At 40.0% G+C, this 26,698-nt stretch overlaps 1 protein-coding gene across 7 annotated transcripts in view; it reads left to right on the plus strand.

Annotated features, from left to right (window-relative positions):
* The window catches only part of TTC13 (tetratricopeptide repeat domain 13), a 68,607-nt gene that overhangs the window by 18,918 nt on the left and 22,991 nt on the right, over positions 1-26,698 (plus strand). For all 7 annotated transcript variants that reach the window (XR_012902781.1, XR_012902780.1, XR_012902779.1 and 4 more), the window contains exons 5-15: positions 1,082-1,147; positions 3,629-3,721; positions 4,325-4,441; positions 5,397-5,507; positions 8,049-8,131; positions 15,144-15,285; positions 16,638-16,812; positions 17,150-17,306; positions 18,227-18,357; positions 18,917-19,049; positions 21,033-21,125. Coding sequence is in view for 2 of the 7 variants with exons in the window: in XM_075924708.1 (XP_075780823.1) it covers positions 1,082-1,147; positions 3,629-3,721; positions 4,325-4,441; positions 5,397-5,507; positions 8,049-8,131; positions 15,144-15,285; positions 16,638-16,812; positions 17,150-17,306; positions 18,227-18,357; positions 18,917-19,049; positions 21,033-21,125 (1,301 nt within the window). In the remaining 5 variants the exon portion in view is untranslated. The remainder of the gene's footprint in view (positions 1-1,081; positions 1,148-3,628; positions 3,722-4,324; positions 4,442-5,396; positions 5,508-8,048; positions 8,132-15,143; positions 15,286-16,637; positions 16,813-17,149; positions 17,307-18,226; positions 18,358-18,916; positions 19,050-21,032; positions 21,126-26,698) is intronic.

Below are 26,698 nucleotides of genomic sequence, written 5' to 3' on the forward strand. Positions count from 1 at the left end.
ACTCCTATATATGTTTACATATATGCTGTGGGTATGTTTACATAACAGCTACTACAATGACACAGCTCTGGCACTGCAGCTATGTTTCTGCAGTGTAGAGTTTCCTCATCAACAGAAGGGGTTTTTCCATCCATTATAGGTAATATTCCTCTCAAAGAGGTGTAACTGAAGCCTTTTTGTCAACAGGGAATTAGCCCATCCTACTTATGTTGCTCACGGTGCAAAATTTATCTAGGTTGACCTAAATTTTACGCGTAGATTAGGCCATCGGGGGAGGGGGAAGCTCCCATCCAGGGCAGTAGCAGGACCTGGTTGGCTCCATCCCTGAAGGAACCTGTGGAATGGATCAGCTCAGATCTCCTTGTCTGCCTCTCTCTGTCCAGAGCTACTGTGGGCTCTAAAAGGTCTAAAAATAGAAGGCTGCAGTTGGCCAAGTATCCAGGGCAGCAGCAGGGAGAGCATGCAGGAAGCCCCAGCTATCAGGGAGGGTAGGAGGAAAAGAGCACTAGGCTGTTACTGGGGTGGGCTGTGCTTCTTCCCCTATCCTGTAAACACTTGGGCACTCCTCGCATGGGCTTGTCTCTATTGCCTGCCTTGGCATGTGGCTGGTCACATCCATGTACATCATAGAGTTTGGGAACTTCTGAAATAGGTAACTTGTGGTCTTTTTTTCCTATATGCAGATTTGCTGATGACAGCCCATGATGCATTTTAATATTAGGTATTTTTGCTATAGCTCTAATTGAAAACTGTGGTTAGAATTATTTCCCCATGAGAAAAGGGTTTTTTCTTCTTCTTTGCTCTCCTCAGATCTGGTGAAGAGATTTTACTCATTTTCCAAGTAATTCCCCTGTTGGGAGAGATGAAACATGTACATTTCCAGCTCATAAGTTGCAAATTGTAATCTTGTGATGGTGGATTACAATAGTCTCTTCTGTATCTTTAACTGAAGATCATGACTAAGGCCTGCTAATGTTAAACACTCAGTATTAAGTAAAAGTAGGCAGCTAAAGAAAGACATCTTTCATTCACTTACTCTAATTTTTATAAGATGGTTTTACTTATGCTTTACTCTGAATAGGATGATCCAGAGCTGGTTAGTGCTATTTATGGACGAGGGATAGCATATGGCAAAAAAGGACTACATGTGAGTATTAATATAAATTGATTTGTCAGAAGTATTTGCCTACTAACTGAAAGGGATTTTAGAAGATAGATGAACTAGAATTTATTAAACATACATACAGCCAAAAGGGCTTTCAGTATGTATTGTAATTCTATTCATGTTTTCTTGAAACATTGTCTTTGAAGATGTAATTTGACTGCAGACCATACTTGTCATCAGAAATCTGTTGTGTGGACATAACTTCATGGAGATCCCTGAAGACTGATAAATGGTAGAAGGGAACCAGCCCCTTTGTTTAGTAAATATACAGCGAGATGCTTGTGATGGAATTACTGTTTGGGCAGCTTCTATTTTGCATTTTTAATTGTTTTATTTATACTGTGTAGTGCAGGGGTGGGGAACTTTTTTTGGGTCAGGGGCCACTGACCCACAGAAAAATCATTTGGGAGCCACACAAAAAACACCTCACTGACATGGCCCCTTACTGAGAAGCAGAAAGGCACTCCCCACTTTCTCCTTGCATACCAGAGCCTAGAGGGGACCAGGCTAGTAGATCTTGAGGGGATTGGATCCGGCCCTCAGGCCAAAGGTCCCTCACCCCGAGTATAACATGTTGGGTTCCCATAACATCCATAAATGCATACTCAATTCTTAGTTCAAATATTTTTATATGAATCCTAGTTTGTTTGATTCAAAGTCCTCAGTGGCACTAACATGAAAAATTTGGTATTTTGATTTTTTGTTAAACTTTTAAGTGTCTCTACTATACAGAACCTTTCTTGTTTAACACAGTTGCACCTAACTGAACCATTTCCAGTGCAGTTTGTAACATAAAGATCAATAGGTAAAGACTAACACAATGATCCAGAGTTTGAGGAATTGGCTATTAATGATTTAAAAAAATGTAAGGAAAATATATTTTTTAAAAAAGCTCTTTGTTTTATGTAGTAGTATGATAAAGTATCCAGCCTCTGTCAAGAAGCTGAAATAGGCTTTTAGAATTCTGAATTCCTGCAGTCCAAATTAACTGGATGACTTGGTAGAATACCCCATTATGCAGTACTACTGTCTGCTGGACAGTGTTGATAGGTACTCATTTTGTGATTTTCATGTCCATATCTGTCTTAGCAAAGAGTTCTCTGTTATTGGCAGCTGATTTAAAAAGATCCATTCCACAAAATATGGCTTCTGTGAGAAATATTTTGAAGTTTTTTTTCCTAATTTGAGTCTAAACAGGGGCTAAAGGTTCAAGCAGAAGCCCCAGGTAACTCCATAATTATATTCTTCCAAAACCCAGACAAACAAATGAACCAACCACTAAAACAACAAAAAAAACCCCAAATGCTTTTCTCAAATAGTTTCTCTAGCCCAATACGACAGAGCCAAAGAAGCTATGAAGCCTAATGTGGACTTTGCCAATACCTTTTATGTGTAAGGTACTCTGGTACTAGCAGAAGGTGTGGCAGTACTATTAAACCTTTAGATATGAAAGGGAAGTACTGGGAATGTCACCATATTTTCTCACCCTGCTTATCAAAAAGTCCATCACATTCGTTTAAAGCACTAGTGGCTCCCAACATCTTGTCTGCACCATAATTTGCCACCATTATAGCAGATGAATCAGTGGTAATAATGGTGGTAAACTTAGGGAAAAGTCTAATATAGACAAGGCTAAGTGCATATTTTTTCCAGAAACTAGCAGGTTAAAAAGACGGGTCCTCGTGCATTAGATATAATATTATCTTTGCCAATTCTGCACCTAGTTTTGTCATGGTTCAGCTAGGTTATTGGAGATAGTTGTCTTTCAGTTAACCTGATTCATTGAAACCATGAAACACAGCATTGACCTTTCTGGATGATGCAACTAATGATGAATTGCTAATTTCTTCTTTTGAATAAAGCTCTCCTACACTCTTGGGAAGTAGTGTCAGGAGGAGAGCTTGTGATATCACTGAAGGGAAGAAACTCCAGTCACAGTTTTTTGGCTATAAGTGGCTCTGCTGAATTGATTTTCTCAGCAAGAAGAAAAATTAGTTTACGCTGAATCGGACAAAACTGTTTTATAGTACATCCTAATTTTTTTTTGCTTCTAAAAGAGTGTGATAACTTTATATAAGCGTGCAAAATACACCTCATAATACCACTATTCTTTGTGGGGAGATTTTAAGCATTAAAACAAAATACTGTTTGTATAATGCCTTGCAACCCAGTAAGTGAAGATGAAACACTGAGGGGTCTGTGTTTGCAAAATATTGTAGATGATACACATGGATAAAAAGAGTCCTGTTTAGTTGAGTTTTAGTAGTCAAACAGCTTGTTCAGTTAATATTTGCAGTATAAAACATCTTTGAAATGACATTGAAGTTCTTTGATGGCTGGTTACTGTATATTGATTCTCTTTTGACCTTTGTCCTTAATTATTAGAATAACTCTAAGATCACTTATGATAATAATAATAAAGCATGCTCTGGTTGCTTATATTGTTTGATTTCTCTCTTTAAGGACATAAACAATGCTGAGCTTGCCCTGTTTGAGCTGAGCAGAGTAATTAGTCTGGAACCAGATCACCCTGAAGTATTTGAACAGCGAGCAGAAGTGAGATTTTTCTTTTTCAGACTTTTCAGTTGCAACTCTTTCAAATATTTTAAGAAAGTTGTGAGCCATGGTTTTCATGCTGTTTTAAGTAGGATGGTTTTGCAATGCTCAATTTATATCGGGAGGTTAGATATTAGAACTGGTCAAATTTAAGTAGAATGGGTTTTTTTTCTATTGGAAAACACTATTTCATTTGAAATAGTTGACATTGACATACTATCCTTATTTCAACAGTTTAAAAGTGCATTAAAATCTGACTAGACCATTTCAAATCATTTTTTTCTGTTATAGTTTTTGTAATATATCATATTGACATTAACAAATAATTTGTTCTGTGAAATATTTTGAGATTTTGACTCTATCGTGAATCAGGAGAAAAACAAATGTCAAAATGTCAGGATTTTCTGTGCAATTAAAATTATTTTTCTGACCAGCTCTAGTAAATACACACATTAAACTACATGTATACTTAAGAACAAGATCAATTTTAGAGGCATGGGAATAAAAACCTATTGACAGATAAAACAGCATTTAGATTGTTCAACTTACTCTAGACAATTCAGCATACTCTTTCTAGGTTAATTGCTTACTTTGAATTTATAGATACTGTCTCCTCTGGGCCGAATTAGTGAGGCGCTGGCTGATCTCACCACAGCTATTCAGCTACAACCATCGGCGCGACTTTACAGGCACAGAGGTACTCTTTACTTCATATCTGAGGTTAGTTTTTTTGCCATTAGATGCTACTTTCATGAAAGAATAAGGGTTCATTCCCTTCCCACTGAAGACTGATCTTTGAATAGTTGTGATGGACCACTAGTTTAAGACCTTCTCTGATCACAATTCTCTAAAAAGGCAATTAAAGTATTTTGTTATCATGTATTAGTCAGTGGAGAGAAGCAAAGTGGAGAAACAGTGTATAAAATTAATGCAGCCAATCTATAATCTCAGAACTACTTTTGTATCTTTTGGGGGCTGAGGGAGTGCACAGAGAAATTTGCTTTGGTAACAAAGATTGTAATTGCCCATTGTTGGATCCTCATTTGTTAGAGGGAAAATATTCAGAACTATAGCTGTGTATGTGTGTGTGATTGAGCCCCAGACTAGCAATATAAAACAACCTATTATCTTTGCAAAATGCTGAAATCATATCTTCTTGCTATGAAAACAAGCATTTTATTATTGGCATATTTGAAGACATGGCTTCAAGTTAGTCTAGGTATTGTTGCTTCAAAAATTATATGTACATTGAATAGCTGATATCCCAAGGGGACAATGTGAAATCAATGTATTCAATTGATTTCACTCAGACTATTTTCAACCCCTTTCTCCATTCACTTCATCCCATTTTTTTCTTGTAGCAGTTGCTATGAAAGAAAAGATGGAAATAAATTGCACTGTGCATTCCTTTTAGTTTGCCTATTTCTGCTGCTTTAAATGATGCTGGAGCCACATGTCTTAAGGATATTTGCTTTCCTCATCCCTCATACAGAAGAGGCATTTTACATTTGCACTGATGAGACTGAATCAGCATATTAGTATTAATCTAGAATTCCAGATCACTTCTTTGGAGCAAAATGCATAGCTATAACCATAAGACAGTTTGTTTGTATTTCTATATATTAGCTAGATCTAGAAATTTCTGTGTCACCTGAAAGCTATTTTTGTTCAACAGGACTATGCAACAGCTCATGAAGATTTTCAGCGCTCCTTGGAACTAAACAAAAACCAGCCTATAGCTATGCTATACAAAGGCTTGACTTTTTTCCATAGAGGACTTCTGAAGGTACATTTATTTGTAAATATGCATGTATAGACCTATGCCTTTAATATAAAGTTACTTCTCTAAAATGCTAGCTATTTTTTAAATTCTGTAGGTATCCTTTGTTTTTTCTCATGCCTGAAAGCAATCATTATACCAAACCTTAGACTCTGTTACATTCAGTAACACTTCTAGGTCCATTGAAAATATACAGGCAGTCCCCGGGTTACGTACAAGATAGGGACTGTAGGTTTGTTCTTAAGTTGAATTTGTATGTAAGTCGGGACTGGTGTCCAGATTCAGCCGCTGCTGAAACTGACCAGCGGCTGACTACAGAAAGCCCGAGGCAGAGTTGCTCTGCCCTGGGCTTTCTGGAATCAGCCGCTGATCAGTTTCAGCAGCAGCTGACTTGGGGACGCCTGGGGCAGAGCAGCTGGGGTGCTGCTGGGTTGGTCCAGTAGCACCGAGGAGCGGCGTTGCGGGACCAATCCGGCAGCGCCCCAGCTGCTCTACCCCAGGCGTTGTTGGCGAGAAAAGCCTGGTCTGCGGGGGGGGGTGGGGGGAGCGCACTAGCTGCGCCTCCCCCCCCCCCCCCCCCCAGCAGACCAGGGAGAGATGGGTGGCGGGACCACCGAGATGCGCTGTGGTCCCGCCCGCATCCTCCGCGGCTTTGCTCCGCGTCTCCCTGGTCTGCTGGGGGGGGGGGGGAGGCTCCCCCCAGCAGACCAGGGAGACGCGGAGCAAAGCCGCGGAGCACGCGGGCAGCGGGACAGCCCAGACGCACCCAGACAGCCCAGTCCCACCACTCCAGTCCTCCGGGGCGAGAAAAGCCCCGTTCGTAACTTCAGATCCGTCATAAGTCGGATCCGCATAACTCGGGAACTGCCTGTATAGGCCTATCAACAGGGGGAGGAAAATGGGTAACTGTCTTGGGGTCTGGTGATTCAAAGCGGTCCGGGGGTCCCCATTGCTGCTGTTGAAGCAGCAGATGGAGCACCCGGCCCTATAAATCACCACTGGAGGGCTGGCAGGGTGGATCTGGGGACTTGCCTTCCTCCTATCTTCCACCCCCCCCCCCCCGCTTCTGCCAGAGATCCCACCCCTTCCAGAAGTGCAGAGTCATCATCCTGCTCTTGCCAAAGGGCTGACAATAATGTTGCCCCCTTTGAAAATACATTTGATGCATGACATGTAGATAACAGAGATTCTTCTTATAATGCATGCAACTGATGGAGTGGTGTCCTGTAGGGACAAGTTTTTTAAAAATGCTTTGGCATCCAGCAGCTGACCTTGAAAATATATCCAGTTAAGCCCAAAATTTCTTTCTGTCTAATGAAGAATACCTAGGAATATTGACAAGGAAGGGGGTTGAAGAGGAAAGAACTGATAGCTTCTCCTAACCCATAGTAAGTTAAGGGGAGTTCCCTTCAGGCAGCCAGCGTGGATCTTTGCATGTCCATTACACGTATGTCAAACCTGAAATTCTCATGTATACATTATGGAAGGGAAAAGCAATGTGCTCCCCCAAAGACTCAAAACAGAAAGCAAATAACTTCCCTTCCCACACAATTGATTTTAATCACATGATTTTTGGGTGTTTGACTCAGATTTTTGAAAGTTTGAGATTGGCAATTCTGGATTTGTTCGTTATATATTGTAGTGGGGGAGCTGCTGGTGCTCTTTTCTTGGGATTCCTCTCTTTTAAATCCATCTCCCAGCTGCTGCTTGTTTTCTCCTATACTTTTTTCATTCCTGAACTCTCAATCAAAAATCAGGAAAGAGAAGGTTAAGGACCTTAAGTGTTCAGATTGTCTATTGTAAATCTTATCTGAAAGTATCACAGTGATCCTTGGTAATGAACCAGATCCCCAATGACCTGACATAAATGTACTTCCTACCAAACTATCACCATATAAAGGAATCTGAACTTAATTTGAAATGGCTCTGCCAGCAAAACCCTTGCTGTAGATGCAGTTATACGAGCAAAAAAACAAATAAAAAACTTTTACCAATGTGGATTATTTTATTTTGGCAATTAGTTTAATATATATGAACAGAAAAACACTTTTGCCAATATAATCTCATCTTTACAAGGGCTTTCCCCAGGAATCTGAAGCCGTTTGAAGGTAGTACAGTATACATCAGAACAATAGGTGGGACAGGCTACGAAGTGAGTCTGTAAAAATTAAAAGGAGTTTTGTTAATGAAGCAGGAGTCTGGAGGAAGAAAGGATGTTCTCCTGAGATTCAGTCCAGTGCCCTACATACAAGAAGAGAGTTCTGTTCCTTGCTCCATATGGTACTAGGAGAGTTGCTTATTTCATAGCTTCTTATAGCCATTAATAGGATTCTGCAATTTGCAGCACAAACTACTATAATATTTTACTTAAAAAAATCCCCAAATGTACAATACCTTCTTCAAAACTTCTACAGGTCTTACATAATAGCACACAATTCTTAGTATTGTAAGTTTTGAATTACTTTAAATTCGGAGTTACTAAATTTAAATTGAACAGGAATAATGAATGACAGATGATTATGTTGTCTACTTGTGTTTTTTATATAGGAAGCTATTGAATCATTCAAAGAAGCCTTAAAGCAGAAAGCTGATTTCATAGATGCATATAAGAGTCTGGGACAGGCCTACAGGTAAGCATGTTCAGAAATAACTTGTATGTATCACTGGCTTAAAGCCCCTAGTACACGGTCAGCACTACAGATCAATAAAAATAATACAATAGTGTTATTTAATTTAGTTTTTTCTATATTTTGATTTTATTGTTGATAGTTATTAAGCATGGACTTCAGAGTTGAGCTTAATATAAATAAAACAAAAGGCAAAGAGGTTTTAGCACAATCCAAAGTAAACAGGTCACTTAGGCTACATCTAGACAGCGGGGCTATTTCAGCATATCGGAAGTATCCCGAAATAGCAATTCCACATCTTTAAACATGCCTGTTATTTCAAAATAATGCAGGCATTATTCTGGCATCATTGTAACCCTCATTTACATAGCATAAATTGTGTAGCTTCTTTTGAGGTAAGTGTGCAGTGTATATATACCCTTAAGGTATATCTGCACTGCAGTCAGAGATATGATTGCAACTTGGGTAGGCATATCCCAGATAGCTTTAATCTAGCTAGTACAGCTAAAAATACAGGTTGAACGTCTGGCATCCTCAGGACCTGACCAGTGCCAAACCAGAGAATTTACCAAACCACAGGGTATCAATATTGTCTAGCAGTATTACTAACACTTCCACTGTTTATTGGGCTCTTCAAAGACATTTGGGGGTAAATCAGAGCTAAATAACAGCACAGAACACTGAGCGTCAGGACTGATAGCTGTAAACAAATTTTATGGGACCATGGGAAACTTGGCCACATCCCTGATAAGTGGACGTCTGGCTAACTAAAACTGTGCTGGACCATGGATGTTGCCCGACTGGAGAATGACAGATTAGAGAGGTTCAACCTCTGTAGCAGTGTAGCTGTGGGCCCTGGCATAAGCTAACAATGCAAGTTATGTACCCAGAAGGGCTTGTACAGTCCATGCCTACATGCAGGGTTGTCCTTAGCACAATCAGTATACGCAGTTGCATGTGACTAGGTTACAGCTCCGGTGGCCCCATCCCCTGATCACCCCCTCCCCCATTTTCCTGTAGGCTCGGTGTTGGAACTCCACCCTTTTCCCCCAGCTGTGCCCTATACCCACTCACCAGGCGGTGGTGAGCAGCACAAGTGTGGGCTGGGAGGACTCTGGAAGAGCAGAGGGCAGCTGTGCAAACTAGTGGCTGGAGAGAAGCAGCAGCTTCCCCTCCAAAAAACCTCTTCTGTCCACCTGGGTGCAGAACTGCTCTTCTGACCCGTATTCGCACTGCCCTCCGCCGCTTGTGCCTCCCTCCTGCTGCCCTGAGGTTCCAGGTTAGCCTCGCTCCCTGCTCTGCTCCGCTCCAGGGTTATCTACTCTCCCAGACCGAACACCATTGCAGCAAATAACATCTGGCCCGGGAAAATTGGTAACCACCTTCCCTCCTCCTCTTCTCCATTCCCCCACCCCGCTGCTGCCCACCTTCCCCCCTCCCCCCCCCACAGAGCAGGGGTGTGTATGTGTGTATGTGTGTATGTGTGCATGTGTGTACATACGTCAGTGCTGGGCTTTGTAGGGCACCAGTATTAGTAAGGATGGCCCTGTCTCCATATCTTCAATTCTATTTTAGTCTCGCTACTTCTATTAAAGCAAACATGAGCATATCTACCCAAGCGGCAGTCACGCTTCCAGTTGCCTTGTAGACATTCACCTTAGGTCCTCATTTACCTGGTCTTTGGCTTCTATCAGTCCTCAGGTGATATTGTATAAAAGTGGAATAAACATTATGCATCACAGCTGAATATTTTACTCCTTATTATAAGAACTTGTTAGAGCCATGGTGTCCTAGATGCACCCACATCAGGCTGTTAGGCCTGTTGAGTGTGGCTAGTTCGCTATTGCAGTAGCAACTTGTATTGGGTACTGCTTCAGAAGTGGTTGGACATTTCTGTGCTAGAAGATTTCTGAAATCATCATAATATTTAGACAGCAGTGAGTGATTTTTGCCTGTTTAAGTTTTGACTTAATTATGTAGTACCACAACTGTGATAGGTGCTATGTAAATTAATATAAAGACAGGGTCTCTTCCTGTAAGTGCTTGCATTAGATATCTGCATTACTTATATTAAAAATACTTAATTAAAACTGGGAAATAGTTATTTAAAAACCTATTTTTTGCTTTAAATATTAGTAAAATTATTTTTGAAAAACCTAATATTTAAATTGCACTCTTATTTGGAAGTTAGGTAATGAGTCACTCTTTAGTTTTGCTTTTAATAATGATATTGAAATGTCAAGAAGAAAACTTGATTTTGTTTAAGGCTTTGAACAGATATGTTTTTTAAAAAGGTGGTCTACAGATAATAAGATAGAAGAGCATTTGTGGATAGGTTATATATTTTAAAAAAATACATAAACCAATTTTCACCTTGACTCCTATTCCTGGATGTTGTATTCCTCCTCTTCCCATAATCCTCTGTACTTAATCTGTTTTTTTTTCTTTCATATTTTGGACAATTATGTTTGGAAAACACCTACACTCTGAGATTGGTGCTACTACAATTTCAGTTATCGCCTGACTAATGTTAATTTGACCCCCTAGCAGTATGCATTATGATACAGTCTTGAATTACATGATCGCATACTTTTTTTTTTTTTCCTGTGGGATCCTTGTTTCATTTTGTGCTCAAGATGAACCGTGCTTGTTGACTGTTATCTATTCACAAGTTTTTATCCTTATCATTCAGTGAGTGTCGCCTTTGCCTTGTTTACCATAGTATCTAAACTAAAGATGCTAAAGACTTGTCGACTAGTTGATTTCCCCCTCCCCTTGCTGCCTCTAATAGAGGCAGCAAAGGGGGAAAAGGAGAGGGAATACTTCGCTGAAATGCTGCTCTGAGCCCGGGATCAGAGGGGGAGTCCCACATGATTTGGCTCCATGTGGCATTTCAAATCAGCACTGGGGACTCTTGTACATTTCAAAGCTGGCATGCTTGTGTGCAGCCTGGAGTCAGTGGGACTTCTTGTTGGCCCCAGGCTGCATGCAGTATTCCTCATTGCTCCTTTGAAATGTACAAGAGCCCCCAATTGGGGTTCTTGTACATTTCAAAGGAGGACTGCAGAAGTGCCTATCAACTACTCAACTAGTAAATTAACCACAATTTAACATCCTTAATCTAAACCTTGCACTGAGTATGCAATTATTAATACCTCATGGATTTTCTGTTACACTTGTCACTGTAGTATGGTTGCTTCACAGCTATGAATTCATTGGTCTTCATGACATCTCTGTGAGGGAAGAAGCGGGGATTTTTATTTGTGTTCTATACATGTAGAACAGAAGCAAAAATTGTCAAATGTTATGTATGTTTGGGTGCCCAGCAATTCATTATGCAACCCCATTGGGTCTTGTATCAGTTCTGTCTTCCACTTCTCCCGTCTACTGCTCTTGGAGGTTCATGATTCTCTGCCCGGAGTGAGGACAGTTCCAGGGGCTCTTACAGGACTGGAATAGGAGTTGTAGGGATAGAGAGGAAGGGGGATGAACAGAGGGCAGATTGACGTAGTCCTTCACAGTTGGTAGGAAGGGAAGCAGAACATTGGTACACTGCTGGGCGGTGTTTTCTTCCCTCTTGTGAGAATAGTGTCAACAGCTCCCTCTGCTTTCTCTCTACTCAGATCTGTCTGCCTCCCTAAATCTGTTTCCTAAGAGATAGGTAGGCAAAAAGGGGAGAGGGGGCAAAGACGGGAGCCTTGCACCAGGCAGAGTTGAAATTCAGAAGAATAGAGCTTTGAGAGTGATTCATCCCCCAGCCAAAATCGTGTTCCTTATGAGGAAATTGCAGGTGTTGATGACACTGGGATATTTAACATTTTACAACTCTTTAAAAAAGTTCATAACATAGGTCCTATTGACTTATTTTACATTTATTAATGCTTAGCACTGCTACAAATTAGACCCAGGGTCCCAAGTTGGGCACCCAGAAGATGAGGAACATAAGGTTACTGATTATCTGTGACAAACTTATTTAAATGATTTCTTCAGAGTCACATAGGAACTCTATGGCAGAGTAAGGATTGAATCTAGTTCTCCAGGTTGGCCATCAGCTGTCTTCACCATGAGATGCTTCTTTCACTTTCTACCATCCCTTGCCTTGTTCATTACACATCTTCCAAATTCAGCAACAAATGTGTCAATGATACTACAGAAAAAAGCCTCCTTCGTTGTTCATTCTTGCTTCAATTCCCATGCACGAAACAAAAAAGGCAAAGGTTGTGCAAGGAAAAGAAGTATGATTATCATGGAATTAAATAATGTATGCAGAAGGGGGCAGAATTAACAAGAGCACAAACAAATTTTACAATGATATTTTTAAAAAATTGCCTATTAAGGTTATGTAATGACTGTCTCAACATAGACAGGGTAGGGTGGTATTTCAGCACATAAAGTTCAAACTTACCTCCTTTTGTCTTTCTTGCCAAGCACAGACCCAATGCAATAGCAGTGCCTTGGTGCACATCTAATCATGCACTTTCCTGGTAACACCATACCCTCCATGGCTGAGTGCTGGAGCCTGCCTGTAAGGCAAGTCCTGTTTTTATTTTCCCCAGTAGTGCATGTGTAAATCTCTATCCATTAAGATACAAGATATTAGCTTGAAAAGTAACCTCTTTGTTCTTTAGGAGGTTTTTCAGCACAAATATTGCTTTCTTTTCTAATATAGGCAGGCTCCATCAGTAGGGGTATTGGCAACTGTGAGTAAAATGGATATTGGGGTACCTAACCGAACGGAAGCTGGTAATCATGAGTCTGCGGGAGTGTTTCATTTCTTCTTCAGGTCTGCTAATTTAAAGTTTAGCTGTTGGGGGTGTTTACCCCCTTAGCATTGGGACTGTCTCAGCAGTTACTATCCCCATGCGTCGTCCCCTCCATCAGGTCTCTGTGGCCCTCTACGAGGGTCTCTGAGGCCTAACTCCAAAGTACGTGTCCCTCTATTAGGCATATATGGGCCTTGAGGCCAAGTCACCGGGAAGCCTCTCCTGGCCAGGGGGTGATGAGTCCAGGGAAGGAAAAAGGATGGTAGGGGGACCCGGGCCCTCTCTCTCCACCGGGTCCCCGCCCAGGGCCCTATAGGCAGAGACAATCGCTCCTGCCTGCTTGGTGGGGATTCCTGCTGCTACACGCCAAGCCCCTTGGTTAGTCTTTTGCCGTGAGCTGCTTCCTACCATGCTCTGGCACCTCTTTGGTCTACTTGCTCAAGGACTGGACTTGGGATTGTGGCTGCTGACATTGCTCCTGGGACAGCTGTGGGCTGCAGCTCCGGCTGCGGCAGTGGCTGTGGCTGCTGGCCCCTCTGCGACTGCGAGGGTGGAGTCAGCTGTTGCAGGAATACTGAGGTAGGTGCTGACGGACCTCCTCTTTCCCCCGCTGCCTTTTCTAACTGCAGGGCTCCCTCCACTTTTATGCTCTGGCTCTGCTGGGAGCATACCCAGCAGGGCTGGATGGATGGAGCCTTCTCAGCCAGCTGGGCCTGGGCTACTCTCTGCCCTCCAGTGCGGGGCGCCTCTGCCCCGTCACATTAGCAAATATTAAAAAATGCCAAAATGTCTGAGTAATTCGAAAACAAGACTTTATTTGCTAACATTTTTCAAACATTATTTGTAGATCACCTTTTAAGCTAACGAGAAGATCATAAATTCAGTGGAGTTTTTTTGGTTTTTTAAATAGGGGTTTATTGTGATTATTGAACCTGATTGCCTACATAACACAAGTCCTTAAAATATTACTCAGTAATTCCTGCATCAAGTTTAGTAACTGGGGTTGAAATAGAATGTATTTTTTTTTCAGATCATCTGCTTTTAAAAATTTTTGAATAATGAACCTGCTTTTAAAAATATAAATCTTTTTGCTTGGTACCTGTGTGTACTTTGATTCTTTATTTTTAATGGTGCTACTTTAAATGTGTGTAGTTGAAACTCATTTAATATAACAAAATTGGACACTGTGAATGGAATTCAAAATATTTTATCAAAAGGATACTGTTAATTTTATTTTTATATAATGTTTTATTGGCTGCATCTACTCCTGAAACTCAATAATTCTAAGTATAATGATCAAATTGGCCACTGTCAGAAAATTGTCCCATACATTCTTTGGCACAATTCCATATTTTTTTCAAGTGGCAGCTTCTAAAAGACATAAAATTTACGAGTCTGATTTCATCCCTATACGTAGCTTTTTTGGGGGAGGGGTGATTCAGCTGTTATATCTTATTCCAGGGTGTTCATTGTAACAGGTTTCATTCTTGTCGATTTTGAGGAAGTACTGTCCAGGAAATGCCTAAAGCAGGGCTACTCAACTGTGGAAGCCCCCCCGCCAGTGATACTCACAGCACATGCCTAAGGCCGCAACTTAAGTGTGGTTGCATATACGTGCAAATATATATGCAAATAGTTTCTTTCACATGAATACAAAGCGCTTTCCACAATGACCCAGTGCTCCTGGCACCACCTTCCTGGGGGCTAGAAACACTAACACCTTGTACCCGCCTGTTTCAGCCAGCCTGTCCACTTGCATCTTTCAATGCTCACCCAACCTGGGAGACACCTCACCATTGTGGAGATTGTTCCCAGTGGAGGCCATGTTCAAAGGATCCTACCTGCACGTGTTGAGCCCTGTGTAAACCCAAACCGCACTGCAGGCCACAAACAAACGGGCTGCAGGCCGCATGTTGAGTAGCCTTGGCCTAACGTGTCCTAGCTCGTGGTAAATGCCAACAGAGAATTGTGTGAATCCAGGGTCTAGTGGGATTGTGTATCCAAGAGTAGATCCTTTTAAGAATTGTGAACAATAGTTTGGTTGTCACTGCCAAAGAAGTTACAGAACTCTTACCTTAGAGAAATTGTCCCTGATGTGATTTTTTTTTAATTAGCCCTAGCTTCTCATATCTTTTCTTAATATCTTATTTGAACAAAAGACAAAGGACAAATTATTTGGTTAAAAAGGTAGGTTTGTATGTACACCCTTGCTTTTTATACTCCCTCACTTATGATCCTATGGAATTACCTAGGGAGCTTGGTAACTTTGATGCTGCTACAGAGAGCTTCCAGAAGGCTTTGTTGCTAAATCAAAATCATGTTCAGACAATACAGCTCAGGGGAATGATGCTTTACCATCACGGTAGCCTAGATGAAGCACTGAAGAATTTTAAGGTAAGCACAGGTATACCTCTAAAGATCTATACTAAATTAAGGATTGATATTTTTAATTAGACTTAATATCAAATTACACTTAAAATGAAATACAAGAATGTTATGTTTCACATTCTGAACGTGAATGAAAATCTGAATTGAAAATAAAATGCATATCCATATGTAATTTTGTAAGCACGGTTTATTATCTTACAATTAATGAATGATGGACCAGTTCAGGCAGAGGAGGGAACTGAGACATTTTCCTCCAGATTCACAAATTTTTAATACTAGACTCTAACTGGTGTTTTATAAAGCTTTGAAATGCTCACATTTTGGTTAGAAGTGGAACCCCAGTGTTTTGGCTGTTCACATAAGGCAAGTAGCCAGTTCTGTAATCTCAAGACTTAGACATGAATCTGAACTTTGGAGTGCTTATTTGAATCTTTTGAGTTTTTTCCATCATGAACAATAACAGCTAACAGTTGTGTACAGTGATCCATCTGACATGAGGTAGATAAATTGTATTCTAATTTGGCAGATCTAGAAGCTAAAGCTCAGATGGTTAATGACTTGCCCAAAGATATGCAGTGAGTCATTGGCAAAGCAAGGAACAGGGCTAAGTCTAAGAAGCCCTACATCCCTATTTTAACAAGCACACTTTACTTTTGCCTATTTAGAACATGATATGTCTTTATGTAAATTACCATGTGTCTCTGTTTTGTGACTCTCTTTGTAGATCTTTTTGTATTTAAAAAAAACAGCTGACATTTAAATAGCAAGTGCTTTATGAAGAGCTGCAGATAATCCATGAATATTTTATAGATCTATATAGTGAGAATTTTGTTTTGGGGTACCAAATTCTAAAATAGTCAGTTGTCTGGCATTATACTAAAACTAACATGATGTAGGGTGGAATTGATCGTAAGGCAATAGTACTGCAGTCTGTGAATTTCAGAGCTATGATGCTTGGTGGAATAGGAGAACTGATGGTGGATACATTTTATAAAGTTGCATTTTAAGAAAAATGTCTGCTACTTTTAGGGTCTGTTTACACTAAGACATGTTTTATGACACTGTGTAGCCTCTCTCATCTGATGTTGAAAACTACTTAGCTACAAGTATAATGTATGATCAAGAACAAGTTTCACCACCACTGTTACATTTTGTATAATGACACTGAAAATATTTTTACCATCTTAAAAACAATTTACTTGCTAGCTAACATCAGTTGAAGGAAAGTCACAGGGAAAACAGTTACTGATAACTTTTGAAAGAAAAAAAGACCATTCCTTAGTACTTGTATCAGACTGTTTCAAGATACCTATGTAAATTTTTTATTTACTGAATTGCTTATTTCTTTACTCTTCTAGAGATGTCTTCAGCTAGAGCCATATAATGAAGTATGCCAGTATATGAAAGGTCTCAGTCATGTTGCAATGGGACAATTTTATGAAGGCATAAAAGCTCAAACTAAGGTTATGTTAAACGATCCACTACCAGGCCAGAAGGCTAGTCCAGAGTACCTAAAAGTGAAATACCTCAGAGGTAAGTCACAACAGGGAAGAGAGGGGAGAATTCTTTGACATAGGACTAAAATTGTCTGTGTTTGACTGCTGTGTTGAGTGAGCTGTCTTCATAGTCATCTTGGCGCTTGTTTGATCAGAATTAAAAGCCAGGACCAGAACTCAGACTTGGATCTTGATTTAGTAGTAAAAGTAACTATGATACCACTTGCTTGGCCTAGATTTTTAACAGTTTAGCTAACTTCAAGTTTAATATTGGTTAATAAAATCTTAAATAACTAACTCCTATATAATCCTGTTTTAAATTCTTGTTTGCGATAAATAATGATTGGCTGAATTTGTATTTTTATTTTCCTCAGAATATTCTCGATATTTGCATGCCCATCTTGATACTCCTCTTGTAGAGTATAATGTAGATACAGATCTTCCTGGAAACTTTAAGGACCATTGGGCCAAAAACCTTCCCTTTCTAATAGAAGACTATGAAGAACAGCCAGGATTGCAGCCACACATAAAGTGAGTGGTTTTTAGACAGACTGTTTAGAGCATTCCTGGTAGGATTTTGTTTTTGTTTTTCAAAAAATGGCACCTGAGGGTTAATTTATCACAAATGTTGAAAACTGCCTGTAGCCCACAGAAAATGTAGGGCACTTTTCAAATGTATAGGGCCTACAAATGATTTATTTAGCTCAGTAATGAAGAGGTAGCATCACAACTTGGTCAAAATCATTTTCTGTAGTCCTGCCACATGTTCCATGCAGTTCAGTAAAGATAATTCAGGTTATACAGCCATGTTAGCTATTTTGGTTTTAAAATTTGTCTTGAGCTGGATTAGTAATTTATTATAGATTCATGTTAGTTCTAAAGAAATTCAGGATAGACTTCCATCTGGATATCCATCCATAGTGTAGAAACCTCAAAATGGAGTTTCCTTATTGTTGCATGTTTAAGTATGGACTTAACCCTGTATCACTTATGTATGCAAAACATCTACTGATTGCAGTGGAGATTTTTGAGAAGGAATTACAAAATCAGACCACTAGTCTGTGGTGTTCTTCATGTTTTCTTCCATGCTCTGATTCCTATTAATTTCAGGATTAATATGCACTGAAGAAATGTCTCACTACAAAGCGTCACAATTTATTTAATATCTGCTGGAAATCACTAATTCTATTATTAAAATCTACTGATGAAATACATTCATTTCAACGGGGATAGTCTTTTACTACTGATTTCATTGGGGTCAGAATTTCACTTTGAATTTTGTGTGTGTGCATATCTACAACGTATGAGAGTGGGAGGTTTTTTGGTACCACGTTTCATTCTTTTCTGGGCTTGTGTTACTGATGACTATGAATACAGATTGTTCTTATACTGTTTTAAGGAGTCGTCATGGCAGATGATTGATTTTTTTTTTGTAACATTTTTCCTTCAAGGGATGTGCTATTTCATAATTTTGAAAGCTATAAACCTGAGGTACAAGAACTTGTATGTGTGGCTGATCGTCTGGGTTCACTGATACAATACGAGACACCAGGATTTCTTCCAAATAAGAGAATACACAGAGGTATGGGGAGCACACTCCACCTGGGAATGGAAATGAAAAATGTTCATGCTCGCTTTGATAGCACTTTGAGCTAATTAACCTGGGGTTGGTCTACACTGGGTACGTACTTTGCAAAATTCACATCCCTGAATGACATAGCTTTGTGAGCTAACCCCTGGTGCTGAAAACACTAAGTTGATGAAGAATTTCTTTGTAAACCCAACTTCCACCTGTATGGGATGTAAATTACCTATTGTGATGCAACTGTAGCATCACTTTCAAATGATATGCAGTTATAAACTTTTTTCTTTGCATTTATATTCATCTTAAATTTAGTAACCAATAATGTGTAGATGTAAAATTTACAAATAACCACATTTTGTATATTAATAAATATTTTTCTGAGGCATCTTGGTCTAGTACTGGACTGAAAACTATGAATTACTGACTCTTAATACCGTATTGACACTTACTGCTTCTATTTCCTTGAACAGGTCATTAACCTGGCTGCTTCAGTTCCCCCCTGTAAAATGGAGAGTCTGAGTGGACTAACTGGTTCTATATATTCTTTGTTGTTCAGCAATGGGGCTGGCTGCATTGGAAGTAATGCAAGCTGTGCAACGGACCTGGACAAACTCAAAAGTTCGAATGAATGGGAAAACCAGATTGATGCAGTGGAGAGACATGTTTGACATTGCTGTGAAGTGGCGAAGGTAATGATGAAGAGAAGAGTGGTACTAAGCCTTACTTTGTGATATCAATGCAAGTTCCTGTTAGTGAAATGTAAGAGACTGAAAAACTGCAACATTTGTAAAAGATGTGAAGGCAGGTCTCTTCAGAATCTTAGCCCCTATTGCTTTAACAGCTGCTCCACCGTGTGTGTTTGCAGGGATTTTTCATAAAAAGATGTTTAACAACTCCTCATCCCAAGGAGGAGTATTCTTGCAAGTTAAGGTCTCTTTACTCTATGCTTGGCAGAGATTAGAGGCACTGCACTTTTTCACAAGGCAGACTTGAAGAGGCCTTGTGTTAGTAAAATGCAAGTCAATTAAAAAAAATCGCTGGTTTGCAGTGTACATAGACTACACACCCCAGCTTCCAACATAAAGTTGCTAGCAAGATAGTAGACGCTAAATCCCTAGCAGTCATTGCCTATCCTTTTTCTGATGTTTTGATGTCTGTGAATGATGAGCACTCTGTGTTGATTCTGTCAAGGAGAGGAGAACACTCTTGGTGGTAATGTATAAGTTGATCCTTCTATGCATGCACTTAGAGCTAGAGCAGATTGCTGGAAGCTGTTTCTCTTTGCAAAATTGATGCAAGCCTCCTCTGACTCAGAGGAAGGCTATTGCCTAGCCTCAAACAACTGGTAAGTCTCAGTTGCTTGGGCCACATCTACTCAAAGGTCCCATTTGTCTGCCAGTATTCAGGCATTGATGTCCTCTGGTGGCCAGGGAAGAACATGGCTTTAGGGATGAACAAAGCACAGATCACCATACCTGGTGCCTAGTGAGTTGAGGCACAAATTTTGTCATGCGTCTGATTTGTGTTGGGTGCTGTCTGAGTCAGAAGTCTGCTAAAGACCCTTCTGTTACCCTGGTACTGACCATTAAGAGAGCAGAAGTTGTACCCGCTAAATATGTGGATAGCACTTCTCTTGGTACCAACCTTATCACGGAGCACCTTGCTATGCAGTGTTGGCACTAAGTGTAATGGAAGCCTAGTACCTTCCTCTTCAGTCCTGCTTGAGTTGAAAGTATTCCTCAGTACCTGCCATCTTGCGACCAGGTCTCTTTGTACTAATACATACATGGTGTGAAATAGATATGTTGCTGGATTCACCTTTTCTTAAGAGGAATATCCAAACCACCAGTTCAGAGTTACCTGAATATCAGGTTGAGGTATTTCTGGTACTGACTTCTCCTTCAGAGGTAGGACACTCCCAGTAGAGTAGCCCTTTCTGTTGGAGGAAGTGTACTACTATTACTGAGCATTACTCCTCTCCTACCCATATCTTTCAACTCCCTGTGTAGCATTGTGGGAATTGGGAAGGCATTCTAAAGAAGATTCTATGAGAAGTAGCAGGAAGAGGCTTGGGACTCATAGGGGACATCTCATGAAACCCCACCATATGCTGTTCACACCACAATGTGTACTATGGCTTATGTGATAGCAATAAAAAGGCCATTGCGGCTTCATAACATGGAGTTTCCCAGGGAGTTCTAGATCACAAGAAAGGACTTACTATTTGAGGCCAACAGACTTTAGCTCTGGAATAGATGAGGCCCTCCACTCCTTTAAAGACCTAATGATAACTCTTTCTTTGTTTCTGATCCAAAAAAGATGGTAAACAAGTCACTTATTCACAGAGTTCCCCTCTGCCCAGTAACTGTTTAGCTGCATAATTGAGAATTTTATGAACTGCTTTCTTCCTCTTAAAAAAGCTGATACATATTTGTCAGAAAAAAAACAACATCTTTTTTTATGATTCCTGAATTCAAACTTTGCCAAAAGGTATTAATGCATGAACCAGCTTCTCAGAGCCATAGGTTGCATCAGTTGACAGCACAGGTTGGCAGCTATGTTTAAGATGGAACTTCAGAAATTTTTCCCAAGTGGTATTTTCTTGCTTTAAAATATAACATGTAATAAGACTTCTTTTGCTGCCCCAATTTTAACAGGGTATTTCTTTGTAGGATAGCTGACCCAGATCAGCCCGTGCTTTGGTTAGATCAAATGCCAGCTCGAAGTCTTAGTAGAGGCTTTAATAACCACATCAATCTAATCAGGTAAGAAGTTTTTGACTAATCCTGTTAGTATTAGGAATTGTGCTAAAATATGTAGGCTGTCCATGATGTATTATAATTGACTGACAGTGTTTATTGTGTACGTACTATATAACATCTAACACTTTTATTTTTATTTTTATTTTTAATTCTAGGAGAGCTTTTGTTTATTTTACCACTCATTAAACCAAATAATCCCTCATTATTTTTTGTCCTTCCCATTTCCTCCCCCCCCCCCCCGAATCTTAATGTTTTATATTCTCCACAAAATAAAGATAAATAGGTCCCAAAAAAACCATTAGTTTCAAGTTTTTATTCCCTAATTAAAATACCTACTTCATATACTGAAAGTTAAACCCATAGTAGTTCTTCTGTTTTCAAGAAGGCAGTACTGCCAGCTGTAATGGCACAGTATGTACCAGGTAGTCTGTTTCTTACTTTGTAACCTTCGTCAATTAATAGTATTTAGAGACAGATCACGTGTCCCTCTCAATATTTCAGTATAGAAAGGTTAAAGGCATAGGTGTCAAAATAACTAAGAAGCTTAAAGGTAACTGCTGTTTCAGAAAAACCTTCTAACTTGAAAAATTCAAATAATTGTACATTCCGTGTTCTTTATATGATAAAACAAGATTCCGTATTAGGGATATTAGATGCCATGTAATTGAATAGTTGTGTAACAGCATCAAATTTTAGCAGTTACATGCCTATTCTATAGTCCCTGGGAGTGGGGCTGGCAGCCAGTGTGCTCCCAGTGCCACTCCCGTGGAGCCCCCTACCACCCCGCACTGTTGCCTCTCTATCAGAGGCAGCAGCATGGGGGTGGGGGTCAGGCTGCTCCATGGGATCTGGTGCTCATGGGAAGCATGCCTCATGGGTACTGGCTTCCACCTCTCCCCTATCCCTCCACTTGCTGCCTCTGATACTAATGCAGCAAAGGGGGCGGGGAGGAATGTGTGTAGTTAACAGGATTAACTGATAAACCCAGGCTTATTGGTTAATCGTGTTGTCGTCTATATTCTGTATAGCATAGGATATATATAGCAAGCATTACAGCTCCACCTACTATGAAGCAATGGAAAAAGGAGAGCTGCATGTGGCAAAATCACTGTCAATCATGGATGGAGAGTATGTGTGCACACAAATAGCAAGGAATCAGAGTCCTTCTTTATTCCTTCTTTTATTTCTAAACTTAGTCTTTCAATGTTTCTCTAAAAGAAAAAAATGAGGTGAAAAAGATCTTTCTAAAATATTTTACAGAAAGAATTACTGATTTTTAAAGCTCCAAGTGCACAGGGTATTTTAGAATCATAGAATACTAGAACTGGAAGAGACTTTGAGAGGTCATCAAGTCCAGTCTCCTGCCCTAAAGACAGGACTAAGCACCAACATCATCCCTGATAAACATCTGTCTAACCTGTTCTTAAATATCTCCAATTATGGAGATTCCACAACCTCCCTAGGCAATTTTTTCTAATGTTGAACCACCCTGACATTTAGAAAGTTTTGTTTTTTTTCCAATGTCCAACCTAAATTCCCCTTGCTGCAATTTAAGCCCATTGCTTCTTGTCTTGTCATTGGAGGTCAAAGAGAACAGTTTATTTTCCTCCTCCTTGCACCCTTTTAGGTACTTGAAAACTGCTATCGTGTCCCCTCTGAGTCTTCTCATTTCCAAACCCAAACTAACCCAGTTCTTTCAAACTTCCTTGCTAGGTCATGTTCTCTAGACCTTAAATCGTTTTTGTTAAATTTTTCTGGACTCAAATGCACAATCCCAACTGGAACAGTAACTGAAATCACCTGAAACAGGGGGGGAAAACCCACAAACAGTCAAGCAAAATCATTCACCTCAAATCTAGTTACTCTCACCTTGTTCATTCAACGGGGGGAACTCTTCCGCTCCCCTTCAAACTTCTCTGTCTGCAGCCCCCTGTACTCTTCATGGTTAGTGTTTTTTTTCTCTGTCTCTGTCTCTGTCTCTGTCTCTGTCTCTGTCTCTGTCTCTGTCTCTGTCTCTGTCTCTGTCTCTGTCTCTGTCTCTGTCTCTCGGCAACTCCTACCATTTCACAGAATGGAGCCCAGCAGCCTGACATTTTTCTGGGGTATGTAAGTTTAGGTTTGGCTGAAGCTCTGATGTAGCTCAGCAATTGCTTGTAGGAACAACTACATTTTCTGTTTTCACATCTTTAGGGACAATGTTGTGCTCAGACTTCTGCATTCATCCTTTCAAATTCTGCATACTGGAACTCAGTATTCTCTTGAGTTTTGCTTTATATCCTCCTCTCGCATCAAAGATGCAACAGAATCCAAACACTTTTCATTGTTCAAGTTTAGAGGGCAACTCCTGCCTCGCTCCATAACTCATTAGCTGTTTTTGCCCTAATATGGAAGATGGGGGGGTGAAATGGAACATGAACCTCCAGCGTCTTTTGGTTGTGTCATCGGCAGAATGAGACCTCTAAGGAATGCCCTATTCTTGTGAGGGTTATTGATAGTGAGTACCTACTTTGCAAAGAGTGCCTACTAAATGTTTCTTATGCTTTTATCTCATCAGATAACACTAGCAATTCTCTAGTTTGATGTCCCAATGAGCCTAGTGATTCTAGGCTATCTGTAGTACTGAAATGGGCTACTGGATCTTCATAAAGTGCAGGACCAGACTGAATCAGTTTCTGGCCTTTTCTTTTGGCCTGGCCTGTGATCCTTGGGTCTGTATCATGGCTTGAATAATACTGATAGTGGTTTTTTGATAGAAAGATTGATTAATAACTCAACCTAATTACGGTTTGCAAGGGCCTAAATCTTCCCGGACTAGCGAACCTTCATGCTTCCCCATCACGAGTTTTGACTGTGTCGCCTTTCTGAGTACAGGAGCATACTTTCTCCTTTGCACGCTACTGGATTTGTTCCTGAAAATAACCATTTAATCTGGGATTGAATTAATTGATTAAACTAAATAATCGACGAGTCAATGGAATTCCCTAATCGACTAGTCAATAAGCAAGGGAGCCCCGGGACCTAACCCCGTTGTGGCTCTGCCTTTTAAATATATTAAGAGCCAGCAGAGAAATCTTTTAAGCCAGTTCCCCCCCAGCATCGGCTCCTGCTCTTGCCCCATCCCTCCTTTCCTTCCCCCGCTGCCTCTAATAGAGGCAGCAAGGGTGGGGGGGGAGAAGTGACTAGTTGAATATCCGATAAGATTATGCTTATTGGATAGTTGACCAGTTGTTTACATTCCTAGACTGAATGAGGCAGGAGATAGAGTGTAGTAGATAGCGATAGTCTTCTAAACTCTCTTCCATCAATTCATGCCATCAGCGAGAGATTTCACTTGTAGTAGATAGTGCAAGTTTGCACAAATAGCATAATCCCTTCTTGTGTGCTTTAATCCGCCATGAAGTAGTTTTGCAATACTGGTAATTCATATATCATAATGAGGCTTCAGAATGAAAACCTTATTGAGACTAATGGGCTCACTTCATACTAAGGATGTTAAATTGCGATTAATCGACTAGTCGATGGAATTTCCATCAACTACTTGACTAGTTGATAGGCACTTCACAGTCCTCCTTTAAAATGTACAAGAGCCCCAGCAGGGCTTCCCACTGGGGCTCTTGTACATTTCAGAGGAGGAATGCGGAACTCCGTGTGCAGCCCAGAGCCAGTGAGAAGTCCTACTGACTCTGGGCTGCATGCAGGCGTGCCTGTTTTGAAATGTACAAGAATCCCCAGCAGGGGCTTCTGTGCATTTCAAAGCTACAGCGCCCTCATGAAGGCCAAGGTCACATTTATGAAAGATCAGATCAGAAGGTGTTTAGCCTAGTGTCATAGAACCACTTTGGCTTCTACTGTCACCTGTTGTTTTTTAACACAAATTATCCTTTGTTAGGTCCTTGCTAACAACACTTTCTTTGTATGGGATTTCTTTATGCAGGTCCCAGTTCCATTCAACAATTCTTATTTGAGTTTGGCATCTTGGAGAATGCTAAATGATGGTGTCTGTGTTGGATTTTTTCTGTGTAGAGGCTTAAACATCTGGAGAATAGCTGAAAACTTTCCATGGTAGTCATATAGTCATCACTCTAATTTGAAACACTTTGTTTGGGAGCACTCACAAGTGTTTCCAAAGTCTTTTTGACTTGATTTTTGTACGTTTCTGTAAGGTTCTAAAGCTTAGAGCTCTCTGGTGCTGCTGTTCCTGCAGTTTTGAGTCAGTGTAAAAGTGCCTTTGGCGTGCCTCCATCCTGGTATAGGTGATAAGTTAATAAATCTTATGTTACTTTTTTGAAAGTCTAAACTTTTGTTTTCATGGGGCCAAACAAGAATTTGAGTTCTGTTCTGAGTGATTGAAGCTGTCTGCATTTCTCCAAATATAGGTTGAGGCATCCCCTGCTAATCTTTGGCATTCTGAAGAGATGGCAGTACCTATCAAATAGAGGGAATCATAGAATACTAGAACTGGAAGGGACCTCAAGAGATCATCAAGTTGAGGAAAAACAAAACTTTTGAACCGCTATCTTTGTCTTTGCTTATTCATTACCACTTTTCCACGGCTTGTTCCAACATCCTTTTAGACTGACGTTATCTGAGTTCTCCAAGCTACTGCTCAAATAAATCCTATTCTTATTTTTTACTACTTTATACTTCTGCCTGTTGTACAGAAAGCTTTTGTGTAAGGTGGACTAAGATGGGATGTACAAGAAGAGCAAATCATATCAGCAATTGTTTATTATCTTTCCTCTTTCTCTTTCTTTTCTAACATGTGTACTTGAGAATTCTAATTCTGATCAATGTTTGTCCCCATTGAAGTACGTTAAAATCAGTACAACTATGTAGGAGTAAGGTGCAGCACAAAATGAATTAAAATGCCAGAATCAAGCCCTGAATAATTATAAAAAAGGGGATAGAGACTGGCTGAAGATGTATCTCTTGTGATTGACAGTGGTTTTAACCTCCTGGTATGTGTAGCTGTAACATTTGCGATATAAAATCTTGTTTTGTAGCTTGGAAATGATGAAGGATTCTTACAAATACAATAATGGTACATAATGTTCCTGTTCAAGGCATTATGTATTACTACAATTCTGACAGGCCTCTTTTGATACAATTCTGACAGGCCTCTTTTGAAAGTTTATAGGGTCATATCTAATGTTCAAAGAAAAAGGCACCAAGTCAGCTGTTTATAAATGTAGCTTGTAAACTGCCGATTAAATATTTAATTTCCTGGAAGAGCAGTAGAGTGCAGTATTTATATAGCAACTGGAAATTGAAATGTTCTTGAAAATGTCCTAGAGGTTGAAACATCTGTTCTTTCTACTTAGAAATGTGTCTTAAAGTTATTGCACTCTACTCATTCCTCCCCCTTTCTTTCTTTAAAATGTGAAAATTTGATATTTTGCAGTGTCCTTAAGATATTCCTCCTACTCTGAATCAGGATTCAATGAATCATCCCAGAAGACTTTTATTTTAAAAAAGACAATTTTATGTGTGGGATTTAGGAACACTTAATACAAGCACATTCGTAAGAAGAGAATACTTAAGTAGTTTGGAACAGACATCACAATCATATAACAGTG

Source organism: Pelodiscus sinensis, chromosome 3, assembly GCF_049634645.1.
Source record: "Pelodiscus sinensis isolate JC-2024 chromosome 3, ASM4963464v1, whole genome shotgun sequence".
Classification (NCBI taxonomy): Eukaryota; Metazoa; Chordata; order Testudines; family Trionychidae; genus Pelodiscus; species Pelodiscus sinensis.